The sequence below is a fragment of the Theropithecus gelada genome, chromosome 5 (genome assembly GCF_003255815.1).
Source record: "Theropithecus gelada isolate Dixy chromosome 5, Tgel_1.0, whole genome shotgun sequence".
NCBI lineage: Eukaryota > Metazoa > Chordata > Mammalia > Primates > Cercopithecidae > Theropithecus > Theropithecus gelada.
The window spans coordinates 37,765,079-37,791,577 of record NC_037672.1 but is presented as its reverse complement, the minus strand read 5'-3'; the positions used below and the strand labels follow the sequence as shown (position 1 = coordinate 37,791,577).

Genomic DNA, 26,499 nt, shown 5'->3' with positions numbered 1-26,499 from the left:
TTCCTTCCTTCCTTCCTTCCTTCCTTCCTTCCTTCCTTCCTTCCTTCCTTCTTTTTCTCTTTCTTTCTTCTTTCCTTCCCCACAAAATAATTATACATATTTATGGGGTAGCTATAATATTTTGACACATGCATACAGTGTGTCAAATCAGGGTGTTTAGGATATCCACCATCTCAAACATTTATAATTTTGTATGTGGGTGGGGGAACATTTCAGATCTTCTCTTCTAGCTGTTTTGAAATATACAATAAATTATTGTTAGCTATAGTCACCCTACTGTGTTACTGAACACTAGAACTTGTTCTTTTTGTCTAAATGTATGTTTTTATCCTTTAACCAACCTCTCTTCATTCCCCAACTCACCTCTTAGTCTCTGGTAACTATTGTTCTACTCTCTACCTTGCTGAGATGAGTATTTTAGCTCCCACAGATGAATGAGAACACATAATATTTGTCTTTCTGTGCCTGGCTTATTTTGCTAACATAATGACCTCCAGGTCCATCCATATTGCTGCAAATGACAGGATTTAATTATTTTTAGTGACTGAATGGTATTCCATTGTGTATATATATCACATTTTCTTTATCCATTCATCTGTTGATGGACACTTAGGTTGATTCCATATTTTGGCTATTGTGGATAGTGCTGCAATCAGCATGGAGGTGCAGGTATCCCTTTGATACACTGATTTCTGTTCTTTTAGATAAACATCCAGAAGTGGGGTTGCTGGATTGTATGTTAGTTCTATTCTTAGGTTTTTGAGACACCTCCATACTGTTCTCCATAATGGCTGTACTAATTTACATTCCCGCCAACAGTGTATAAGGGTTCCCTTTTCTCTGCACTTTCACCAGCATTTTCTATTTATCATCTTTTTGATGATAGCCATTTAAATTAGAATGAGATGATATCTCATTGTGGTTTTGATTTGCACTTTCCTGATGATTCATGGTAAGCATTTTTTTCATATACCAGTTGGCCATTTGTGTATCTTCTTTTGAGAAATGTCGATTCAAATCCTTTGCCTTCTTTTTCATAGGATTATTATTATTATTGCTGTTGAGTTGTTTAAGTTCTTTGTATATTGTGGTTATTAGTCTTTATTGGATGAATAGTTTGCAAATATTTTTGCCCATTTAACCCTGTTATCTCTTTACCCTGTTGATTGTTTCCTGTGCTGTGTAGAAGATTTTAGTTCAATATAGTCCCATTTGTCTATTTATGTTTTCATTGCCTGTACTTTTGAAATCTTAGCCATAAAATCTTTACCTAGACCAATGTCCTGAAGCATTTGTTCTGTTTTCTCTTAGTAGTTTTATACTTTCAAGTCTTACATTTTTTAATCAATTTTGAATTGATTTTTGCATATGGTGAGAGATAGGGGTCTAGTTTCATTCTTTGGTGAGAGATAGGGGTCTAATTTCATTCTTATACATATGACTGAATATGAAGAGTGGCCTTTCCCCAATGTGTGTTGTTGGCACTTTTGTTGAAAATTGATTGACTGTAAATATGTGGATTAATTTCTGGGTTCTATATTCTGTTCTGTTGGTCTATGTATCTGTTTTTGTACTAATACCATGCTACTTTTGCTTTGTAGTATCTTTTGAAGTCAAGTAGTATGATCCCTTCAGTTTTGTCCTTTTTCCTCAGTATTGATTTGGCTATTTGGGGTGTTTTCTCATTGCATATGAATTTTGAGATTATTTTTTATATTTCTGTAAATAATATCATTGGTATTTTGATAGGGATTGCATTGGATCTGTAGATTGCTTTGAGTAGTGTGGTCATTTTAACAATATTAATTCTTCCAATCCATGAACATGGGATGTCTTTCCATTTTTTGTGTTCTCAATTTCTGTCATCAGTATTTTGTAGTCTTTTTGTAGGGGCCTTTTGCCTTCTTGATTAAGTTTATTCCTAGGTATTGTAATTGTCTTGTAACTATGCAAATAGGATTACTTTCTTGATTTCTTTTCTTTTTTTTTTTTGAGACTGAGTCTCACTCTGTCACCCAGTGTGGAGTGCAGTGGCACAATCTCAGCTCACTGCAACATCTGCCTCCCGGGTTCAAGTGATTCTCATGCTTCAGCCTCCTGAGTAGCTAGGATGCCAGGTGTCCACCAACACGCCTGGGTAATTTTTTGTATTTTTAGTAGAGATAAGGTTTCACCATGTTGGCCAGGCTGGTCTTGAACTCCTGACCTCAGGAGATCTGCCTGCCTCAGCCTCCCAGAGTTCTGGGATTACAGATGTGAGTCATGACACACAGCCCTTGTCTGGTTTTGGTATCAGGAAAATGCTGGCTTTGTAGAATGAGTTAGGAGGAATACCTTCATCTTCAATTTTTTTGAATAGTTTGAGAAAATTTTGTTTTAATTATTTGTTAAAAGTTTTGCATAATTCAGCAGTAAAGTCATCCAGTCCTGAGATTTTCTTTGTTGGGAAATGTTTTATTACTGATTCAAACTTATTACTTATTATTGGTCTGTTCATATTTTTCTATTTCTTCCAGGCTCAAACTTGGTAGGTTGTATGTACCCAGAAATTTACACATTTCCTGTAGGGTTTCCAATTAGTTAACATATAGGTGTTCATAATAGTCTCTAACAATCTTTTGTATTTCTGTGGTATCAGTTGTAATGTCTCCTTTTTCATTTCTGATTTTATTTATTTTGGTCTTCTTTCTTTTCTTGTCTTGGTTAGTCTAAGGTTTATTGGACATTGGTTTATTAAGGTTAGCTAAAGGTTTATCGATTTTGTTTATCTTTTTAAAAAACCAATTTTTTGTTTTATTGATCTTTTCTATTTTTAAATATCTCTTTTGTTTAGTTCTCTGAGCTTTAGTATTTATTTCCTTCTACTAATATTAGGAAGTGTTTGTTGTTGCTTTTCTATTTGTTCTTGCTTCCTTGAGGTTCGTTGTTAGGTTGTTTATTTCAAATCCTTCTACTTTTTTTGATGGAGGCATTTATTGCTATGAATTTCCATCTTAGCACTGTTTTTGCTGTATCTCCCAGGCTTTGGTGTGCTGTGTTTGCATTTTAATTTTTTTCAAGAAATTTTTTTTACCTCCTATTTAATTTTTTCATTCACCAAATGGTTGTTCAGGAGCATGTTGCTTAATTTCCATGTATTTATACAGTTTCCAAAGTTCATCTTGTTATTGATTTGTAGTTTTATTCCATTGTGACCTGAGAAAATACTTGATATGATTTGATTTTTAAAACTTTGTTGAAACTTGTTTTGTGTCCTAAGATACGGTCTATTCTGGACAATGTTCCATGCACTGATGAGAAGAATGTGTACTCTGCAGCTATCAGATGAAATGTTCTGTAAATATCAGTTAGGTCCATTTGGTCTAAAGTGCAGTTTAAACCCAATGTTTCTTTGCTGATATTCTGTCTAAATGATGTGTTCAGTGCTGAGAGTGGGATGTTGAAGTTCCCAACTATTACTGTATTGGAGTCTATCTCTCTCTTTTGATCTAATAATATTTGCTTTATATATCTGGGTGTTCCTGTGTGGGACACGTATATACTTAGAATTGTTACATCCTTTTGCTGAATTGATCCCTTTAACATTATATAATGGCTTTTTTGTCTTTTTTTAATAGTTTTATACTTAAAGTCTGTTTTATCTGATAAGTATAGCTATTCTTGCTTGCTTTTGGTTTCCATTGGCAGGGAATATCTTTTTCCTTTCCTTCAATTTCAGTCTATGTGTGTCTTTGAAGGTGAAGTGAGTGTCTTGTAAGCAGCATATAGTTGGATAATTAAAAAAAATCTATTCAGCTAGTTTATATCTTTTAAGTGAGGAAGTTAATCTTTTTACATTCAAGGTTATCACTGATAGGCAAGGACTTATTTCTGTCAGTTGGCTCATTGTTTTCCGGTTGTTTTGTATATCTTTTGTTCCTTTCTTCCTCTCGTTGTTTATCGTTGAACTTTGGTGGTTTTCTGTAGTAGTAACTTCAACTCTTTTCTCTCTTTCATTTATGTATTTGCTCTACTAGTGAGTTTTATACTTTCATATGTTTTCATAGTGGTAGATATAATCTTTTCACTTCCAGATGTTCTACTCTCTTAAGCTTTTCTTGTAGGGCTTGTCTAGTGGTGATGAATTCCCTTAGTTGTCACTTGTCTGGGAAAGAATATTTCTCCTTCATTATGGAAGGATAACTTTGATGGGTATAGTCTTCTTGGCTGACAGTTTCTTCTTTCAGCACTTTGAATATATTATCCCATTCTCTCCTGGCCTGTAGTTTCTGCTGAAAAATCTTAGTCTGATGGGGAGACTCTTACATATGACTTGACTTTTTTATTCCTTGCTGTTTTTAGGATTCTCTTTTTGTCTTCAACTTTTGAGAGTTTGACTGTGATCTTCCTCAGAGAGAACATTTTTGAATTAAATCTATTTGGGAATTTTTGAGCTTCTTGTATCTGGATGTCTATACTTCTTTCAAGACCTGGGAAGTTTTTAGCTATTATTTCATTAATTAGGCTTTCTATCCCTTTGCTCATCTCTTCTCCTTCTGGAACTCCCAAAATGTGAATTTTGTTTGCTTAATGGTGTCCCATAGGCTTTCCTTATTCTTTTTTATTCCTTTTTTTTTTTTTTTTTTGCCTCACTGGGTTATTTCAAAAGACCTTTCAGTTCAGAAATTCTTTCTTTTGCTCAATCTAGTCTATTGTTTCTTGATTTTTAAATATATATATATATATATATATTTTTTTTTTTTTTTTGAGATGGCGTTTTGCTCTTGTCACCCAGGCTGGAGCATAATGGCACGATCTCGGCTCACTGCAACCTCTGCCTCCCAGGTTCAAGTGATTCTTGTGCCTCAGCCCCGCAAGTAGCTGGGATTATAGGTGCCCGCCACCACGCCCAACTAATTTTTGTATTTTTTCTTTCTTTCTTTTTTTTTTAGTAGAGATAAGGTTTCACCATTTTGGCCAGGCTCGTCTTGAACTCCTGAACTCAGGTGATCCACCCACCTCAGCCTCCCAAAGTGCTGGGGTTACAGAGGTGAGCCACTGCAACTGGCCTAGTCTATTGTTTGTACAAGCTCTTGATTATATTTTTTTATTTCATTTATTGACTTCTGTAGTTCCAAAATTTCTATTTGGTTCTACTTTTAATATATATTTCTTTGTTGAATTTCTGACTCAGATCATAAATTGTTTTTCTGATTTCTTTGTATTATTTATCTATGCTCTCTTGTAACTCACTGAGTTTCTTTAGTATCATTATTTTGAATTATTTTTCAGGCATTTTATAGATTTTCTTTTTGTTGGGATCTGTTATTAGACAATTATTGTGTCCTTTGGAGGTTTCATGTTTCCTTGCACTTTTGTATCTCTTGTGTCCTTATGTTGATATCTATGCATCTGATGTAATAGCTGCTGCTTCCAATTTTATGGATTGACTTTCACAGGGAAAGACTTTTGCCTCTAGGTGTTTTTATAGTGTTAGTTGAGTATAGGGTGCTTTGGCTTTGATTCTGAGTGGGCACAGCAGTGTAGTTTCTGTATGATTTCTTCAGCTGTCATCAGTATCGCTGGCATTTGGGGTTCCTCAGTGGCTTAGGTTGCAGTTGTTAGCAGATGCTATGGCAAAGCTTTGCTGGGAATGAGGAAACCAGGCAGGCCTCTTCTCAGGCACCAGTGGTGGCAGCAGTCACCTAGGCTTGCCGGTTGTCAGGCCCCCACGTGATGTATGTGGGCACTGGTGGTGATGGGTCCTTGAGCCTACAGGAGATTTAGTTGGATGTGTGCAGTGGCAGTAATGGACCAAGTGGGAGGGTAGGTTCTTGGGCCCCTGTACAATTTGCGTAGCATCAACTATGGCAGTAGCAAAAGTGGGCCAACCCTCTGGCCCCCAAGTGGTATGCACAGGCATGAGCAGTGGCAGCAGCAAGCTGGGCAAGCCAGTCCCCAGGACCCCATGTGGCATGCGTGGATGAATGTTGGCCATGGCAGTGGCAGGCAGGCACTAGTAGCGGAGGGCATGGTGGACCTGTCCTCAGGCCGCTTGGAGGCATGTGTAGATGTGTGGTAGTCCTGCTGCTAGAGAAGGTGGGGTTGCTGTAAGTGGTGGTGGCCCTGGGCAGGTAGCTCTTAGGCTCTGGGGAATGCACACGTTGACTCCCTTTGTCCCAGGGAGAGCCATTAGGTGCACTGTGCTTCCTGTTTCCTGGGATGTAGGGCATTGCATGGGCTAGAGTGCTGAGGACCTAGCTGCACTGCTGATCTTAGCTGGCATCAATGCTGTAGCCCTCTAGGTGGATGTAGGAGAATATCAGTGGGGCTTCAGGGGTATGGAGATTCAGGGTTGTTGGGCCCCAGAACAAGATGTGTATGGTGAGGGCTGGGCTCTTAAAAGAGCCTTATGCTGAAGCTGTTTGGGTCTCAGGGTATGGGGTATGTGGGACCCAATGTGAAGTCCTATTGTGGAACAATGCCACTGCATAGGTTCCAGACAGCCTCAGGGCATGTGAGGGCCAAGGAGCCAGCTCATGGCCAGGATTACAGGAGTCCATAGTGGAAATGTGGACCTCTGAAGATCTCTCAGTTATCCTTTCCCTGGAATGGGAAGTTCCTCCTGGTTCTGAGCTAGTCCCAGCTGGGCTGGCTGCTTCACTTCCCTCTTCTCCCATGCCTCAGAGGTGCACTGTCACTTCTATGCTGAATTCCAGGGTTCTCTCTTAGATGCTCATTCAATGTGTGATTATCTGCTCACTGTTTTGGTCCTTCTTTGCAGAGGGGGTGAGTGCTGGGTGCCTCTATTCAACCATTTTAATGCTTCTCCAGCTCATTTTTTAATTGTTGAATAGTATTTTATTGTGTGAATGTACCAGTTTGTTAATCTTTTTACCTGTTGAGGGATATCTTGTTGCTTCCAATGTTTGGCAGTTACGAATAAAGCTTCTATAAACATCCACATGGAGTCTTTTATATGGACATAAATTTTACGTTCTTTTGGTTAAATACCCAGGAATGTGATTTGCTGGATCTTATAAGACTATGCTTAGTTTTATAAGAAACTGCCCTCCATAGTGGCTGCACCATTTTGCATTCCCACCAACAGTGAAAGAGAGTTCTTGTTGCTCCACATCCTCACCAACATTTGATGTTGTTTTTGGATTTTACCCATTCTCATAAGTGTAGTGTAATTTCATTGCTATATTCATCTGCAAAACCATGATGAAATATGATGTCGAATAGCTATTTATATGTGTATTTGCTCTTTATAGATCTTCTTTGGTGAGGTGTCTGTTTAGATTTTTGTGCCCATTTAAAAACTAGGTTGCTTGTTTTCTTATTGTGGAGCTTAAGAGTTCTTTGCATATTTTGGATACAAGTCCCTATCATATATGAGTTTTGCAAATATCTTCTCTCAATCTATGGTTTGCCTTTTTCACTCTCTTGTAGTGTCTTTTGCAAAGCAAAAATTTTAATTTTAATGAGGTCCAACTTAACAGTGTTTTATTTCTTGGATTATGTTTTTGATGTGGTATCTAAAAAATCATCACCAAATCCAAAGTCACCTAGATTATTTTCTCCTGTGTTATCTTCTGGAAGTTTTATAGTTTTGCATTATACATTTAGGTCTATGCTTAATTTTGAGCTAATTTTTGTGAAAACTGTAAGGTCTGTGTCTAACTTCTTTCTTCTCCTTCTCCTTCTCCTTCTCCTTCTCCTTCTCCTTCTCCTTCTCCTTCTCCTTCTCCTTCTCCTTCTCCTTCTTCTTCTTCTTCTTCTTCTTCTTCTTCTTCTTCTTCTTCTTTTTTTGCATGTGGAGGTCTAATTGTTCCAGCACCATTTGTTGAAAAGACTATCCATTCTCCACTGAGTTGCCTTTGCTCCTTTGTCAAACAGCAGTTGATTATATCTGTGTGAGTCTATTTCTAAGCTCTGTATTCTGGCCAGCTGATCTATTTGTCTATTCTTTCACCAAAACCACACTGCCTTGATTGCTGTAGCTTTGTAGCCAGCCTCAATGTTAGATGGTGTCAGTTATCTGACTTTGTTCTTTTAATTTCTTTTCCTGTGAATAAACAATACTTTCTTGTTTCTTTGCATGGCTAATTTTTTTAAACAAATAAATTAGAGATTCCTTTAAGGCCAAGTTACACAATCAAAAAGACAACAATCTCTTTCCATTTGCTTTTTGCAAGGTTTGTGTTATTTCAGGGCAAAACCCAGAGCAAGTCCACTGGCAAATCTGGGGGCTAGTGATTATTTTGTTTTGATTTTTATTTTTTAAAATCAGACATTTAAAACACTGTAATGAGGTAACTCTAAAAATCAAATTCTGTCCCCCTTTCCCAGAGCTTTTTTTTTTTTTTTTTTTTTTTTTTTTTTTTTTTTTTTTTTCTGTCATCCTTTTTGGAGTGCAGGCTTATTGGAGCCTCGACTTCCCCAGGCCCAAACAGTCCTCCCACCTCAGCCTCCCAAGTAGCTGGGACTATAGGCACATGCCACCATGCCCAGCTAATTCTTGTATTTTTTGTAGAGATGGAGTTTCACCATGTTGTGCAGGCTGGCTTTGAACTCCTGGACTCAAGTGATCCCCCTGCTTTGCCCTCCCCAAGTTCTGGGATTACAGAACTTGAGCCACTGTGGCTGGCCTCCCTTTCCCAGAGTGTGTTGCTGCTTTTTTGTGGCTTATAGTTGCTTGTTTAATGACTTTGCTAAATATTTTTTATAAAGACTATTCTTTATCATGTGTGGCTATTACATTTTCTGTCCAGTTAGCTTAGTGGTCAGCCAGTGACTTGAGATTTCTTTAAACATCTGGAGCAAAAACAAAAACAAAACAAAATACCAGGAGCAAAACAAAAACTCCCCTGATCTTTGCAGATTGGCTGTGTTGGATCACTTTCTCAATGCTTAGCCAGCTTATTCACAGCTCTACCTTAGCCTTCACTTCCTGCATGCATGGAAGCTGAAGATGAGCCAGAGGTGAAGTTTAGGATTTTCTCAGGTCTCCTCTGAACATGTGTCCAGCCTTGGGCACATGAGTGGACTTCTAGACTACTTGGTACATACAGAGATTTCCAAAGCCTTTTTTCTCCCACGTATCTTTTTCTGTATATCTTTGCATATTTCCCAGGCTTTTTGATGTGTCTGCTGCTTGCCCCCTCTGTTAGCCCTTGCTCAGGTGGCTGCAGCTAGTATATTTGCCTTTTTAAATGTTTACAGCAAACACCACCCAGAAGGCTGCTCCAGACCTGAGAAAGTTCTAAGGTGTACAAAACAAAGGCAAGCCCCTGAGTGTGAATCCCTTAGGCAGCAACCAGACAGGTCAAAACAGACAACCACAATTCTTTGATAACAAGACCTATATTGCCCCTTCTGGCGTGAGCAAGCTATATAACTGGTTATAAAAAGTATCATATTAAATTATGGGTACAGAAACGACTCTACTAGTGAATGAAGAAATCGTTTAGATTTTATGGTTAGTAAGTGGAGGTTTGAGAGTAACCATCCGATCTTTATTAATCTTAGTGTGTACTATATTTCTAGAATTTGGACTCATATCAAGATGCTCTGAAGAACAACAACCCTTTAGGATAGCCACTGCAACATCATGACCAAAGACAAAGAACCTGTTGTTAAAAGCTTCAATTTTGTTTGCCTTATGATCATAATAGTTGGAACCAGAATCCAGTTCTCCGACGGAAGTGAATTTGCAGTAGACCAGTCAAAAAGAGGTCTTACTCATGTTCCAAAAGACCTACCGCTGAAAACCAAAGTCTTAGATATGTCTCACAACTACATAGCTGAGCTTCAGGTCTCTGACATACGCTTTCTGTCAGAGTTGAAAGTTTTGAGACTTTCCCATAACAAAATCCAGCTACTTGATTTAAGTGTTTTCAAGTTCAACCAGGACTTGGAATATTTGGATTTATCTCATAATCAGTTGCAAAAGATATCCTGCCATCCTATTATGAGTTTCAGGCATTTAGATCTCTCATTCAATGACTTCAAGGCCCTGCCCATCTGTAAGCAATTTGGCAACTTGTCACAACTGAATTTCTTGGGGTTGAGTGCTATGAAGTTACAAAAATTAGATTTACTGCCAATTGCTCACTTGCATCTAAGTTACATCCTTCTGGATTTAAGAAATTATTATATAAAAGAAAATGAGACAGAAAGTCTACAAATTCTGAATGCAAAAACACTTCACCTTGTTTTTCACCCAACTAGTTTATTCTCTATCCAAGTGAACATATCAGTTAATACTTTAGGGTGCTTACAACTGACTAATATTAAATTGAATGATGACAACTGTCAAGTTTTCATTAAATTTTTATTAGAACTCACCAGAGGTCCAACCTTACTGAATTTTACCCTCAATCACATAGAAACAACTTGGAAATGCCTGGTGAGAGTCTTTCAATTTCTTTGGCCCAAACCTGTGGAATATCTCAATATTTACAATTTAACAATAATTGAAAGCATTCAGGAAGAAGATTTTACTTATTCTAAAACGACATTGAAAGCATTGAAAATAGAACATATCACGAACCAAGTTTTTATCTTTTCACAGACAGCATTGTACACCGTGTTTTCTGAGATGAACATTATGATGTTAACCATTTCAGATACACCTTTTATACACATGCTGTGTCCTCATGCACCAAGCACATTCAAGTTTTTGAACTTTACCCAGAATGTTTTCACAGATAGTATTTTTGAAAAATGTTCCACGTTAGTTAAATTGGAGACACTTATCTTACAAAAGAATGGATTAAAAGACCTTTTCAAAGTAGGTCTCATGACTAAGGATATGCCATCTTTGGAAATACTGGATGTTAGCTGGAATTCTTTGGAATCTGGTAGACATAAGGAAAACTGCACTTGGGTTGAGAGTATAGTGGTGTTAAATTTGTCTTCAAATACACTTACTGACTCTGTTTTCAGATGTTTACCTCCCAGGATCAAGGTACTTGATCTTCACAACAATAAAATAAAGAGCATTCCTAAACAAGTCATAAAACTGGAAGCTTTGCAAGAACTCAATGTTGCTTTCAATTCTTTAACCGACCTTCCTGGATGTGGCAGCTTTAGCAGCCTTTCTGTATTGGTCATTGATCACAATTCAGTTTCCCACCCATCAGCTGATTTCTTCCAGAGCTGCCAGAAGATGAGGTCAATAAAAGCAGGGAACAATCCATTCCAGTGTACCTGTGAGCTAAGAGAATTTGTCAAAAACATAGAGCAAGTATCAAGTGAAGTGGTAGAGGGCTGGCCTGATTCTTATAAGTGTGACTACCCAGAAAGTTATAGAGGAACCCCACTAAAGGACTTTCACATGTCTGAATTATCCTGCAACATAACTCTGCTGATCGTCACCATCGGTGCCACCATGCTGGTGTTGGCTGTGACTGTGACCTTCCTCTGCATCTACTTGGATCTGCCCTGGTATCTCAGGATGGTGTGCCAGTGGACCCAGACCCGGCGCAGGGCCAGGAATGTACCCTTAGAAGAACTCCAAAGAAATCTCCAGTTTCATGCATTTATTTCATATAGTGAACATGATTCTGCCTGGGTGAAAAATGAATTGGTACCTTACCTAGAAAAAGAAGGTATGCAGGTTTGCCTTCATGAGAGAAACTTTGTTCCTGGTAAGAGCATTGTGGAAAATATCATCAACTGCATTGAGAAGAGTTACAAGTCCATCTTTGTTTTGTCTCCCAACTTTGTCCAGAGTGAGTGGTGCCATTATGAACTCTACTTTGCCCATCACAATCTGTTTCATGAAGGATCTAATAACCTAATCCTCATCTTACTGGAACCCATTCCACAGAACAGCATTCCCAACAAGTACCACAAGCTGAGGGCTCTGATGACGCAGAGGACTTATTTGCAATGGCCCAAGGAGAAAAGCAAACGTGGGCTCTTTTGGGCTAACATTAGAGCCACTTTTAATGTGAAATTAACACTAGTCACTGAAAACAATGATGTGAAATCTTAAAAAAAATTAGAAAACTCAACTTAAGAAACCATATTTACTTGGATGATGGTGAACAGTACAGTTCTAAGTAACCTCCATTATCCTCATGCCTTCAGGAAAGACTTAACAAAAACAACGTTTCATCTGGGGAATTGGGCTAGGCGGTGAGGTGGTACTCAACTTTCCAGTTAGAGACAGCCCGGTCTCTTCTGGTTTAGTCATTATGTCTCAAATTGAAACAGTCTCTTTTGAGTGAATTCTCAGTTTTTCAGCCCCTCTCCACTCTGTTTTCCCAAATGGATTCTGTGTGAGCAAGAGTTTATATGGCTTCATGGCAGCAAGGAAACAGTCAACCTCAGTGTCACATGCACTGGTCCTCAGAGTGCCCTGTGAATCCTATTGGTTTCTGGGTCAGCGTCATCATTCTCTTCAAGTTTGGGGCTTGGGGAAAAAATTAGATCAGCTACGGCATATAAAAAAGTCTTTTGTTTCACATATGTGTAATAACTTTTTTTTTTTATCCTGCTACACAAATATGTAATTAACCAATGAGGACTCATGACGTAATAGTGTATGTATGTAAAGGGAAATATGGACTTAGTCATAAACTGTTAAGGTGAAAGACGTGGATTTACCTGCTTTCCAAGAAAACTCAGGGCCAAATTTATTTGTAACTGGGTATTGAATGGGACTTTTCTGGTTGTCTTAGAATTCTGGCTAAAGCCTCAAAGCTAACATGACAGTAACTGCACCCACATGATACTAGACACAGCCAGCCTGGACTTATCAAAAGAGCAGAAAGAGACCAATGACTCCCCATCTGTATTATCCATCTCTAGAGACTAGAGTCAAAAGCATGATTAAAGAGTCATTAAGCGGAGGTTCTAGACCATAGGGAGGTTGCTTTGAATTTCTTGCAGACAAATGTGAGGGACTCTAAGCACAGTAGAAAGTAGCCTGGCATCCCACTCCAAGACTGAAAGCTTGCAGAGTAACAGGAGCACACGGGTTCAGTGCAGCAAATGTGGTATGGCTTGAGAATTCTTGGAAGAGCTTGATGAGTGTTTGCTGGAGTTTGGGATGAGGGTGGGCACTGGGAACACAGAGACTGGTAAATAGTGCTTAGCAAATACAAGTGCTTGATAAATATTTGTTGAATGAATAGATGAGTTCTTCCCACCTGGGGAATTCAGAAGGTGAAAGTTGGCTTGAGCAACCCAAAATGGCAGGATGAGGGAAGAGAAGCAGTGATAGCAACCTGCCCTTCCATTATTGGCATGGTAAAAGGATATGAATTTCTTCACATGGCTTTGACTATGGAAGAGTAGCTGGGCTTGCGTTGTCATGATGGGATATCAGTCAATAGGGTAGCCTGTTGTGCAAAGAGACTATAGCAGTAAGAGGACATGGGGTTAGGCAGAAGAGGGGTTTGTGGTGGAGGTTGCTGCAAGAGGTCAGCCAGATAATGTGCCCCTGCATCATGGAACTGTGCCATGTGGGGTACACTCAAGGCCCTCCAATAATTCACAGATGTGCCCTGTGAAAAAGCCAGCATTTGGACTCCGCCATAGTAACTGGCAGGAGCATGTTGGCCTGTCTGCCTTATTCAATAGTTAACTACAGGAAGATCTGCTCCTCTTTGTGTAATGCCCTCTTCCCTTGCAATGGCGTGGGGACATCTAGAATATAGAGAAGACAGAGACAATGGAGGAAGAGTAAACTGACTGTATTCCTTCTTCATTTCACTGCAAGGAAGGCCAAGCAGAATTTTGAATGAGGTGTGAGATTGCTGTTAAATTGCACTGGCCTGGACATTTTAATCCCTTATATAGAGGTGCAAGGACTAAAATGAGATTTGTCACTAAAATTTATGGTATCTGCCCAAGATTCAGGAGTGATGATTGAAGGAGATCCAACAGAACTTTGTTGTAAGGCAGTGGTTAGAGACAAACGAAGCCCTTGCTTTCTGGACTTAGCTCATTCAATAAACTGGTTTCAGCCAGGCATGGTAGCTCACATCTGTAATCCCAGTACTGTGGGAGGATGAGGCAGGCGGATCACCTGAGGTCAGAAGTTCGAGACCAGCCTGGCCAACGTGGTGAAACCCCGTCTGTACTAAAAATACAAAAATTAGCTGGGTGTGGTGGTGCACACCTGTAGTCTCAGCTACTCGGGAGGCTGAGGCAGGAGAATCACTTGAACCTGGGAGACAGAGGCTGTAGTGAGCTGGGCAACAGAGCAAGACTCCATCTCAAAAAAATTAAAAGAAAAAGCTGTTTTCATAATAGCTGTAACAAAATAAGCCTTAATGACATTTTATTAGCATCATCTTCTGTCTGCATTAGCCCTTCCTTTCTCTTCAGGAGAACAACATTTAGTTTCCTCCGTAGGCTCTATCCCAAACGGCACATTCTTCCACAACCCCTGTTGAACAGATTTGTTGAACTGTTGCCTAAAAACAATAAAAACAATAAACAACCACAATAACAACAACAACAACAACAAAAATTGCCACAGATTCTAAATAATCAAGTATTTTTAAATGGTATCAATGTTTCCCACAAAATATTGTTCACATTGAAAATACAGAATTTTAGCATTAATTCTTTTTTTTAAACCTACATCCCCTCAGCGGAGGGGCGTCCCTTCATCCTAGTGGAAAGTAGGGTCCTCACAGTCTTTCTCTGTCACATTCCTCCCGTTTCTTTTCTTCACAGCACACATAACTGTCTAAAATTATCTTGTTTGCTTAATTGTTTACTCGTTTTCTCTTTCTCTCCTCTAATGTATAAGCTCCAGGAGAACGGGAGCCTTCTCCACCTGTTCCCTGCCCCTCTCAGTGCCGAGGGGACGCTGCGCACCCCACTGTAGATGCGCAGTAAAAACTCGTGGGATGAGCAAATGACTCTGAAACGGTCCCATGCAGGAAATGTCCATGAAGTCCTGGATTTTATCCAAAAATCCCAGGCAGGTGGGGGCAGGGGTGGCGGGGCTACAGTTCCACCCTGAGCTGCCCCCTGGCCGCTCGTCCCCGCCGCAGTGCCTGGGCTGCCCGAGTGCCTGACGTTGGCCATGGACACCTTCGCGGTGTCCTCCCCATCCGCCACTGGAAGACGCTGGGGTGACGCGGCTCCAGGTTTAGCAGGACACTGAGAGAAGGGAACGACCGCCTTTCCGAGGCTGGGTGAGCCCTTCCCTGTTCCTCACCTGCCCGCCCCACAGCGGCCCTGCAGCTTGTCCCACGGGACCCATTGCCCGGTAGGACGCGCGCTTTTGTTTTGAGGGTCATGCATCTTCCCTGCCATCGTTTTTGGGAGGTTGAAAAATTGATCCAGAAATACCTAAAACAAAATACAAAACAAAACAAAAAAGCAAAAAGGAGGCAAAACAAAACAAAAATCCATACATAGAAAGTATCTCCTCCATCCATGTTTGTGCTGTTCCTTCTCATTCCCCCATCCAATGCCACAGTTTGTTAAGTTTGCCTCAGTACATTTTCAGTTCTTAACACTGGGATAAGAATAAACAGTAGATCCCGTAGTAAGATGACCTGTTAAAAGGAATGGGGAGTGGCAAAGATGGGCTTGGATGAGAAAAGGTGTCAGGCCGTTTGGGCTGCTCTACTACCTGTGTTCTGAGATGTGTGTTGTTAGGTAATTTTGCCTTTGGTTGAACATCATAGAGGGCACTCACACAGACATAGATGGCATAGCTTACTACCCACCTAGGCTTATTGTTTAGCCTGTTGCTTCTAGGTGATTGTAACACGATGCTAAGTATTTGTGTATCCAAACATACCTAAACATAGGAAGGGTATGGTAAAAATATGGTAAAAAAGATAAAAATTGGTACACCTGTAGAGGGCATTGATGTGGGTTGGCTGTGTCCCAACCCAAATCTCATCTTGAATCTCCACGTGTTGTGGGAGGGACCCAGTGGGAGGTGATTGAATCATGGGGGCCGATCTTTTCCTGTGCTGTTCTTGTGATAGCCAATGGGTCTCATGAGATCTGATGGTTCTTTAAGGGGGAGTTTTCCTGCACAAGTTCTCTCTCTTACCTGCTGCCATGTAAGATGTGACTTGCTCCTCCTTGCCTTCTGCCATGATTGTGAGGCTTCCTCAGCTCCACGGAACTGTAAGTCCAATAAATCTCTTTCTTTTGTAAATTGCGCAGTCTCAGATATGTCTTTATCAGCAGCGTGAAAATGAACGAATACAGGCACTTACCATGAATAGAGCTTGCAGGACTGGAAGTTGCTTTGGGTGAGTCAGTGAGGGAGTGGTGAGTGAATGTGAAGGCCTAGGACATTACTATATCCCACTGTGGACTTTATAAACACTGTACATATAGGCCACACAAAATTTATTAAAAATTTTTTTCTTTCTTTAGTAAGAAGTTAACCTTAGCTTATTGTAATGTTTTCACTTTATCAACTTTTTGCTTTAAAATTTTTTTTGGCTCTTTAGTAATAACACTTTGCTTAAAACACAAACACATTCTACAGCTATATAAAAATATTTTCCTTCTTTATATCTTTATTTTATGTTTTTTCTATTTTAAATTTTTTTATTTTTATTTTTCACTTTTTAAACTTTTCTATTAAAAACAGACCCACACACACACAGACACACATTAGCCCAGGTCTACATAGGGTCAATATCAATATCATTGTCTTCTACCCCTACCTCTTGTTCCTTTGGAAGGTCTTCAGGGGCAATAACATGCATGGAGCCATCGTTTCCGATAACAACAATGCCTTCTTCTGGAAAACCTCCTGAAGGACCTGCTTGAGGCTTTTTTATAGGCTCTTTTAAAAAACAAGTAGGAGTACACTCTAAAATGATGATTAAAATTATAGTCTACTAGATACAGAAACCAGTAACATAGTTGCTTATTATCATTATCAAGTATTATGAGCTGTATGTAATTGTATGTGCTATGCTTTTATATGACTGTCAGTGTAGTATGTTTGTTTACAGCAGCATCACCACAAACATGTGAGTAATACATTGCACTACAATGTTACTAGGCCATAGGAATTTTTTATCTTCATTATTATCTTATAGGGCCATGGCTGCTGAGTGAAATATTGTTATGCAGTGCATGACTGTACCACAAATTGAGTAGCTTATAAACAATGGAAATATATGGCTTATAATTCTGGAGGCTGTAAAGTCCAAGGTCAAGCTGCTGACAGATTTGGTGCCTGGCGAGGGCCCCACTTCCTGGTTCATAGATGGCTTGTCTTTTCACTGTATCCTCACATGGGGGAGGGCACTCATCCCATTCATGAAGGCTCCACATTCATGACCTAATTGTCTCCCAACATCCCCAACTCTTAATACAGCTGTTCCTCCATATCCACAGGGGATTGGTTCCAGGAGCCCTGTAGATCCCAAAGTCTGTGAATGCTCAAGTCCATATATAAAATGGCATACTTGCAGCCTGGGCATCATAGTAAGACTCCACCTCCTCAAAAGAAAAAATACAAAAATTAGATGGGCATGGTGGCACATGCCTATAGTCCCAACTACTCAAGAGGCTGAGGTGGGAGGATTGCTTGAGCCCAGGAATTCCAGGCTGCAGTGAGCTATGATCATGCCATTGCACTGTAGCCTGGGCAACAGAGCAAGACACTGACTCTGAAAAAAAAAGTGTACTATTTACATATAACCTATGTACATCTTCCCATATGCTTAGGTCATTTCTAGATTTCTTACAATACCTAATACAATATATGTAAATGTTATGTAGTTGTTATACTATATGGTATTTTATTTTTATTATTTTGTATTATTGTATTGTTATTATTTATTTATTCATTTATTGAATATTTTCAATCCATGGTTGTTTGAATCTATGGATGTGGAACCCATGGATATGAAGGGCTGACTACATTATCCCTTTAGGGGCTAGGATTTCACCATATGAATTTTGGGGGAACACAAACATCCAGACCATAGCAAAAGGGAAGAGAAACCTAGGTGAGTGACCAGGGAGGGCTGCTAGGATGAGCCTTGATGAAAGGTCTTTCATCAGGGGGGTCCTGGGCATGTGGCTGGAAAGGGTCCTGGGCATGTGGCTGGGAAGACCCTTCAAAGGGGAGGGCACAGTGGGTGCAAAGTTGGAAGTGAAAGAACACCATAAGCAAAGAAAACATCAAATTGGCAGTATTGTTGGATGTGTTAGTTTCCTGTGGCTACCAAAAAAATTACCATGAACAGGGTGGCTTAAAACAACAGAAATGTATTTCTCCCATTTCAGGAAGGCAGAAGTCAGAAATCAAGGTTGGCAGGGTTGGTTCCTTCCAGAGGCTGTCAGGGAGAAATCATCCCTTTCCTCTCCTAGCTTCTGGTAGTTGCTGGCAAACCTTGGCATCCCTTGGTTTGCAGATGCATCAACTGCTTCTTAGAACGCCCTGGGGTACATGCCCCAACTGTTAGCAGCTTTCTATAGAATGTGGCACATAATACTTCTTTGTCTTTAGTTTTGGACCCAAGTCATAAGAAAAGTTCCAGTCAACACCCTGTTACGTAATCAGTAGAACCAACAGATGAGAAGAGAAACAAAAAATATTGGTAGGCTATTGAATTACATGGCAGATATGCAATCTAAAAAAAAAAAGAAAAGGCATCCTAAATTTGGGTTAAATAATCAATAATTTGTGCCTGTGTCTTCACATGGTGTTCTCCTCCAAGCCTCTGTCTTTGTTTTTTCCTGTCTCTTACAAGGACACTCTAGTTGGATTTAGGGGCCTTCTTAATCTGATGCCATCACATCTTGGTCCTTAACTTAATTAGATCTACAAAGACTCTTTTTTCAACGAGGTCACATTCTGAGATTTCAGAATAAATCTGAAATAAATGGACATAAATGCTCGGAGGGTGGATGGAGGACACTATTCAACCCAGTCCTCTGGGGTTGGCATGACCATCTCTGATGCCCTGGAGACTCAGTTCTGAGTGTGGCAGCAGAAAAGAAATGCTATCCTGGAAAGAGTGAAGACTCTGAAAGAAGCTGCTTGGAAAGTCAGAGGTACAAAGAAAGAAGTAATAGGCAAAGAGAATAGGGTGGATGGATGTAAGAGCATAGGAAAGAGACAGTGGATAGAGACCTGGGATAGAAATGGTGAGAGTGTGTGAGTTTTAAAGAGAGTGAGACCACAAATATGGGGAAAGGAGGAAGTATTTCTGCCTAGGTTTCTGGAGACTGATTTGATTAGAAAGGAATGAGACTAAACTACAGGGAGTAAAAGACCTGAGGGGATTTCTAAAACCACAGGGACTTTCTGAGAGTTTCAATTACAGTTAGTTTATGAGGAATCTCAACATCATCTAGTCCAAATATGGAGTAGTTTTTATTTTTCTCAGTCATTCCATCAACTGGATTCTGAAATTCTCCCCTTGTCACTCCTTAGTGATATCTTGAGCAGATTTAATACTTCTCCAGTCCTTTTGAGATATTGATACTGCAATCTAGTTTAAAATTCTAAATCTCCATCTCCATCTAAAGCTCACCTTCTTTCTGCATATCACAGGCTAGGTCTGTAGCTCAACCTTGGCATATATTTTGGAGGTAGGCATGGTTTATCTGAGATACACTCTTCTTGCCCCTCCCTCTCCCAGATCTAGCTTTTCTGATGTGGAGACCAGGGATGAGTGGTAAGAAGGAGGATATCCTTTTCTGTAATTGAGTTGATTAAGGTATAGGCTAAGCTGCAGGACAGGGAGACATCAAATACAGAGGCTTAAATAAGATTGAGGTTTATTTCTTTCTCATATAATAAAAAAAGTATAGCTAAGAGGTCTAGAATAGGTAAGCTGTGTCTATTCCACAAAGTCATTCAAGGGCTCAGGGTGACCAGATGGCTCTCTTTCCTATAGCTCTGGTCTTATCCTATGGCCTCCATTCTCCCTTGCATGGAGCCACAGGAGCTGATGAAGCCTTCCTGTGCCTTTTTGTGTGTGTGTGGCCCAAGGGATGCTGAGATGGAGATACACCCCCTTTTCCAGGTACCTGATACCACAGTCTCTAATTGCCAGTTGGCAAGGGCTGGTCCAATGGAAATCTCCAACAGAGTAGACACCAGTCCCTCTACTAACTTACACTCCTGAACCCCCAGGGAGCACGTGTAATGTTCTCTAAGACTGCTCAGAGGGGCAGGGGGGATCAACCTCAGAGGGTGATCCTGCACATTGCTGCATCAAAACAAGCATCCTCTTGAGTAAAGAAATGCCTGATTTGCCTGTTCGGTGTCTGTGAGTAATTTTACTGTTATTCCCCCTTCACTTGGCTTGAGAAAGAGATGTCATCTCTTGCACAGGGAGAAGAGCTTGCCGGCTTACATCATAAACCCTCATCTCCTGGTGCTGCTGACTCTCCTGCCACCCTCCCCAGCATTCTCAGGTGAATGAGGGAGGTAGGGTGAGGCGATGCTGTGGACAGTGCTATCTGGTTCAACTGTTTCTTAGAATGCCCTGGGGGACATGCTCCAGTTGTTAGCAGCTTTTATAGAATGTGGTACATAATACTTCTTTGTCTTCAGTTTTGGACACAAGTCATAGGAAAAGTTCCAGTCAACACCTTATTGTGTAATCAGTATGACCAACAGATGAGAAGAGAAACCAAAATTGTTGGTAGGCTATGAATTATATGGCAGATGAGCAATCTAAAAAAAGTATCCTAAATTTGGGTTAAGTAATTAATAAAAAAGACTTTTCGTGTATAGTAATAGAAAAAAAGGCAAAGAATAATGGTATTGGTTTATGTCTATTGGTTCAAAAAGTCCACTTTATAAAATATATATTTTAAAAAATTGTTCAACCAGGTGCGGTGGCTTATGCCTGTAATCCCAGCACTTTGGGAGGCCAAGGTGGGTGGATCACCTGAGGTTGGGAGTTCGAGACCAGCCCGACCCACATGGAGAAACCCTGTCTCTACTAAAAATACAAAATAAGCTGGGGGTGGTGGTGCATGCCTGTAATCCCAGCTATTCAGGAGGCTGAGGCAGGAGAATCGCTTGAATCCTGGAGGTGGAGGTTGTGGTGAGCCGAGATCGTGCCATTGCACTCCAGCCTGGGCAGCAAGAGCAAAACTCTGTCTCAAAAACAAGAAAAGAAAATAATTGTTCATACACATCCCAAGGCAATATTGCTGCTTATTGCAGAATTATTTCTAATTGTGAAAATTGGAAGTAATTTAAATATCCAACAACAGAAGATTGGTAAAATACATTATAAATGAAAATATTAAAAATTGCATTATAAATAAAATGTTATATTATCCAGCCAATAATCATGAAATTGTAGATGGATAATTACTGGCATGAAAAAATATTTATGATAGATTATAGATTAAGACAAGCATATTACAAACAGTATACATAGTATGATGCTATGTGTGTGTGCATGCACTTGGGCATGTGTAAGTAGATAAATTGTTATAAACTTTCTGAACCACAATTTGCAGTAGGAGCCAAGAATCTAAAGAATGTTAATATATAGAGAAAAATGACTGCATGATTGCTCTAAAAATGATATTGGTGTGATTCTATTTGCTGAGATTACTATTTATTTAAATATTTTAACATTTATTTATATTTCCTGATTTTTCTTCAGTAAACATTTATTACTTGGATAATTGAAAATTAAAATACTAAAAAAATACATTTGAGAAGAACACATACACATATATCTATCTTATCTTGTTATGGAGAAAAACTTTCTAAATCTAAAAGCTGGGTAGCCATGGTGTACTGGAGCTTGCTTGTACAGATTTGTTAAATCTGATTCTAAAATATTCAGGGCCAGGCACGGTGGCTTACGCTTGTAATCCCAGCACTTTGGGAGGCTAAGGCGGGTGGATCACTTGAGGTCAAGAGTTTGAGACTAGCCTGACCAACACGGTGAAACCCCATCTCTACTAAAAATACAAAATTAGCCAGGTGTGGAGGCACATGCCTGTAATCCCAGCTACTAGGGAGGTTGAGGCAGGAAAATCACTTGAACCTGGGAGGCAGAGGTTGTGGTGAACCGCGATCATGACATTGCACTCCAGCCTGGGCAACAAGAGCGAAACTCCGTTTCAAAAAATAAAATCAAATATAAATAAATATATAAATAAAAATAAAATATTCAGGAATTTTGCCAAAAAATTAGTTGGTAGCTAGCCCTCAGCAATAGTGGGAATATTGATACTGCAGATATCAGCAAATGCTACAGATCAGACTTTTCTTTTGAACCTGCTTTACCAGCACACATCTGAATGACAGTGATAGCAAAGAAAAGGGGAACTTACTTGTTTATGTAAAAATTAAATGTGGGGCCTAGTGGCAAGTGATTAGATCATGGGGGAGGAGTTCTCATGAATGAGTTGACATCATTGCCTTAGTGCTATTCTTGTGATAGTGAGTGAGTTATTGTAAGATCTGGTTGTTTAAAAGTATGTAGCACCTCCCCACACTCGCTCTTGCTCCTGTTCCTGTTATGGAAGACGCCATGCTCCCCCTTTGCCTTCCACCATGATTGAAAGCTCTGTGAGGCCTCCCCAGAAACAGAAGCCACTATGCTTTCTGTACAGCCTGTGGAACTGTGAGCCAATTAAATCCCTTTTCTTTATAAATTAGTTAGTCTCAGGTATTTCTTTATAGCAGTGCAAGAACGGACTAAAACAGAAAATTGGTACCGAGGAGTGGGGCATTGCTATAAAAATGCCTGAAAATGTGGAAGCAGCCTTGGAATTGGGTAACAGGCAGAGGTTAGAAGAGTGTGGAGGGCTCAGAAATAGACAGGAAGATGAGGGAAAATTTGGAAATTCCTGGAGACTTGTTAAATTGTTTTGACCAAAATGCTGATAGTGATAGGGATAATGAAGTCCAGGCTGAGGAGGTCTCATACAGAAATGAGGAACTTATTAGGAACTGGAACAAAGATCACTTTTGTTAAGTGTTAGCAAAGGACTTGGAAACATTGTGTCCCTACCCTAGGAATCTGTGGAACTTGGAACTTGAGAGAGATCATTTAGGGTATCTGGCAGAATAAATTTCTAAGTTTTAAAGTGTTCAACATGTGGTCTGGCAACTTCTAACAACCTATGCTCATATGTGTGAGCAAAGAAATGACCTGAAACTTGAACTCATATTTAAAAGGAAAGCAGAGTGTAAAGGTTTGGAAAATTTGTATCCTGGCCATATGGTAGAAAAGAAAAGCCCACTTTCAGGAGAGGAATTAAGTAGGTTGCAGAAATTTTCATAACTAAAAGAAAGGCAAATGCTGATAGCCAAGACAATGGGAAGGTGGCTTCGAAGGCATTTCAGAGACCTTAGAGGCAGCCACTTCCATCACAAGCCTAAGGAGGCTTAGGAAGGAAGAATGGTTTCCTGGGCCAGACCCAGGGACACTGCTCCTCACATCCCAGCCACTCTAGCTCCAACAATGGCTCAAAGTGGCCCAGGTACAGGTCAGGCCACTGCTTCAGAGAGTGTAAGCTATAAGCCTTGGCAGCTTCCACGTGGTGTTAAGCCTGCAGGTGTGCAGAGTGTAAGAGTTGAGGCTTGGAAACCTCCACCTAGATTTCAGAAGAAGTATGTAAAAGCCTGGATGTCCAGGCAGAAGCCTGCTGTAGGGCTGGAGCCTTCATGGAGAACCTCTACTAGAGCAGTGTGGAGGGGAAATGTGGGGTTGGAGCCCCAACACAGAGTCCCCACTGGGGCACTGCCTAGACAAGCTGTGAGAAGAAGGCCACTGTTCTCCAGACCCCAGAATGGTAGATCCACTGGCAGCTTGCACCTTGTGCCTGGCAAAGCTTCAGGCAGTCAACATCAGCTTGTGAGAGAAACTGTGGAGACTGAACTCTGCAAAGCCACGGGGGAGGAGACGCCCAATGCTTTGGGAGCCCACCTCTTGCACCAGTGTACCCTGGATGTGAGGCATGGAATCAAGGGAGATTATTTTGGAGCTTTAAGATGTAATGACTGCCCTGCTGGGTTTCAGAATAGCATGGGGCCTGTAGCCCCTTCCTTTGGCTGGTTTCTCTCTTTTGGAACAGTTGTACTTACCCAGTGCCTGTACCCTCACCGTTTGGGAGTAACTAACTTGCTTATGGTTTTATAGGCTCATAGGTGGAAGGGACTTGCCTTGTCTCAGATGAGACTTTGGACTTCTTTTGAGTTAATGCTGGAATGAGATAAGACTTTGGGGGACTGTTGAGAAGGGATGATTGTATTTTGCAATATGATAAGAACATGAAATTTGGAGACACTGGGGGTGGAATGATATACTTTGGATCTCTGTCCTCACTAAATCTCATGTCCAATTGTAATTCCCCATGTTGGAGGTGGGTCCAAGTGGGAGGTGATTGGATGGGGGTAGAGTTCTCATGAATCTGTTAGTATTACCTTCGTGGTGCTGTTCTCATGATAGTGAGTAAGTGAGTTATCATATTATGAGATCTGGTTGTTTAAAAGCATGTAGCACTTCCTCTCTCTCTCTCTCTCTCTCTCATTCCTGCTCTGGCCATGTTCCTGCTCTCTCATTCACTTTTCACCATGATTGTAAGTTTCCTGAGACCTCTCCAGAATCAGAAGCCACTGTGTTTCCTGTACAGCCTGCAGAACTGTGAGCCAATTAAACCTCATTCCTTTATAAATTACCTAGTCTCAGGTGATTTTTTCAGCAGTGCAGGAATGGACTATTACACAATTAAATAGTAAAAAACAGAACCCTGAAAGAAAAATAGGTAAATGACATGAACAGGTAATTCACTAAAAAGATACATATTGCCAATAAAAGAAGAAAATAAAAATAAAACAATAATGAGATGTCACTCTACATCTATCAAATTAACAGATCTCTAAAGTGTTATTTTTGTGGAGGATGCATAGAATGTCTACCCCAGCACACTCTTGGAGGGCAGGTAAAGTGGAACAAACTTTATGGAGAGCATTTGGTGGTATGTAGCATAACAATGCTCATGTTCTTCAACCTAGTTATTCTTTCCCAGAAATTTATCCTAAAGCAGTAGTAAAAGATTCAGACCAAGATTATGTACAAAGGTGCTTATAACATTTTGTGAAATGGAAAGGGCAAATCTCCCCTCAGACAGAGCTCCGCATGACTGGTCATGAGCTAAGATTTACTCAGGTACTGATGTATCAGTGGCAATTTCAAACATTTGGCTGGAAAACTTTAGGTCATTAAGGGAGAATTTATTAAAAGGTAAATGTCCAAGTGATGATATTTCTCATTCCCAACACATTTACAGGGTGCAATTTTGAAGTTCTAGGATCAGGTGGGTAAGAGAAACTATAGGACTCTGTAGGGGCAGTAGGGAGGAAAAGAGGGAAAGGAAGATCACTATTCTGCACATTGATGTGAGTGCTAACCTCACTGCGAGAAGCACCTCACAAATTATGACACTGTGCCCATAGCATTTGTTTCTTTCCTTATTGATTAATAAACCATACTATCTACTCCTTCATGATAAAAACACCTAACAGGCTAGGAATAAAAGAGGATTTTCTCAACTGATAAAAAGCATCTATGGAAAAACTCACAGTTAACATTATACTTAATGGTAAAAGATATACTTAAAGCTTTTACCCTAACATCGGGAACAAGATAAGGATGTCCGCTCCCACTACTTTTTTTCAGACTAGATCTCATTCTGTTACCCAGGCTGGAGAGCAGTAGTGTGATTATAACTCACTGCAGCCTCGACCTCCAGGCTCAAGCAATTCCCCAATCTCAGCCTCCCCGGTAACTGGGAGTTTAGGCACACATCAGTATGCCTGGCTAATTTTTTTTTTTTTTTTTTTTTTTTTTTTTGTAGAGACAGAGTCTCCCTATGTTGCATATGCTGATCTTGAACTCCTGGCCTCAAGTGATCCTTCTGCCACAGCCTCCCACAGTTCTGGGATTACAGATGTGACCCACTGTGCCTGGCCCTGCTCTCACCACTTCTATTCAACATTTTACTGGAGGTACTAACCAGGGCAATTAGGAGTTAAGAATCCATATTGGAAAGGAAGAAGTAAAACTGCCTCTATTTGCAGATGATGCTGAGACCAGCTCGGTCGAGGAGACCCTAACCCAGCGGTGTTAGAGGAATTAAAGACACACACACAGAAATATAGATGTGTGAAGTGGGAAATCAGGAGTCTCACAGCCTTCAGAGCTGAGAGCCCTGCACAGAAATTTACCCACATATTTATTAACAGCAAACCAGTCATTAGCATTGTTTCTATAGATATTAAATTAACTAAAAGTGTCCCTCATGGGAAACGAAGGGATGGGTGGAATTAAAGGAATAGGTTGGGCTAGTTAACTGCAGCAGGAACACGCCTTTAAGGCATCAAGCGCTCATGCTATTGTTTGTGGCTAAAGAATGCCTTTAAGTGGTTTTCCGCCCTACCCAGGGCGGGCCAGGTGTTCCTTGTCCTCATTCCCATAAACCCCCAACCTTCCAGCTTGGGCGTTAGGGCCATTATGAACATGTCACAGTGCTGCAGAGATTTTGTTTATGGCCAGTTTTGGT

At 40.3% G+C, this 26,499-nt stretch overlaps 1 protein-coding gene across 1 annotated transcript in view; it reads left to right on the top strand.

The window, feature by feature from the left end:
* The window catches only part of TLR6 (toll like receptor 6), a 23,072-nt gene extending 9,958 nt beyond the window's left edge, over positions 1-13,114 (top strand). The window contains exon 2 of the mRNA XM_025385775.1: positions 9,532-13,114. Coding sequence (XP_025241560.1) covers positions 9,596-11,986 — 2,391 coding nt within the window. The 5' untranslated portion in view covers positions 9,532-9,595 and the 3' untranslated portion in view covers positions 11,987-13,114. The remainder of the gene's footprint in view (positions 1-9,531) is intronic.
* The last annotated feature ends 13,385 nt before the right edge of the window (positions 13,115-26,499 follow it).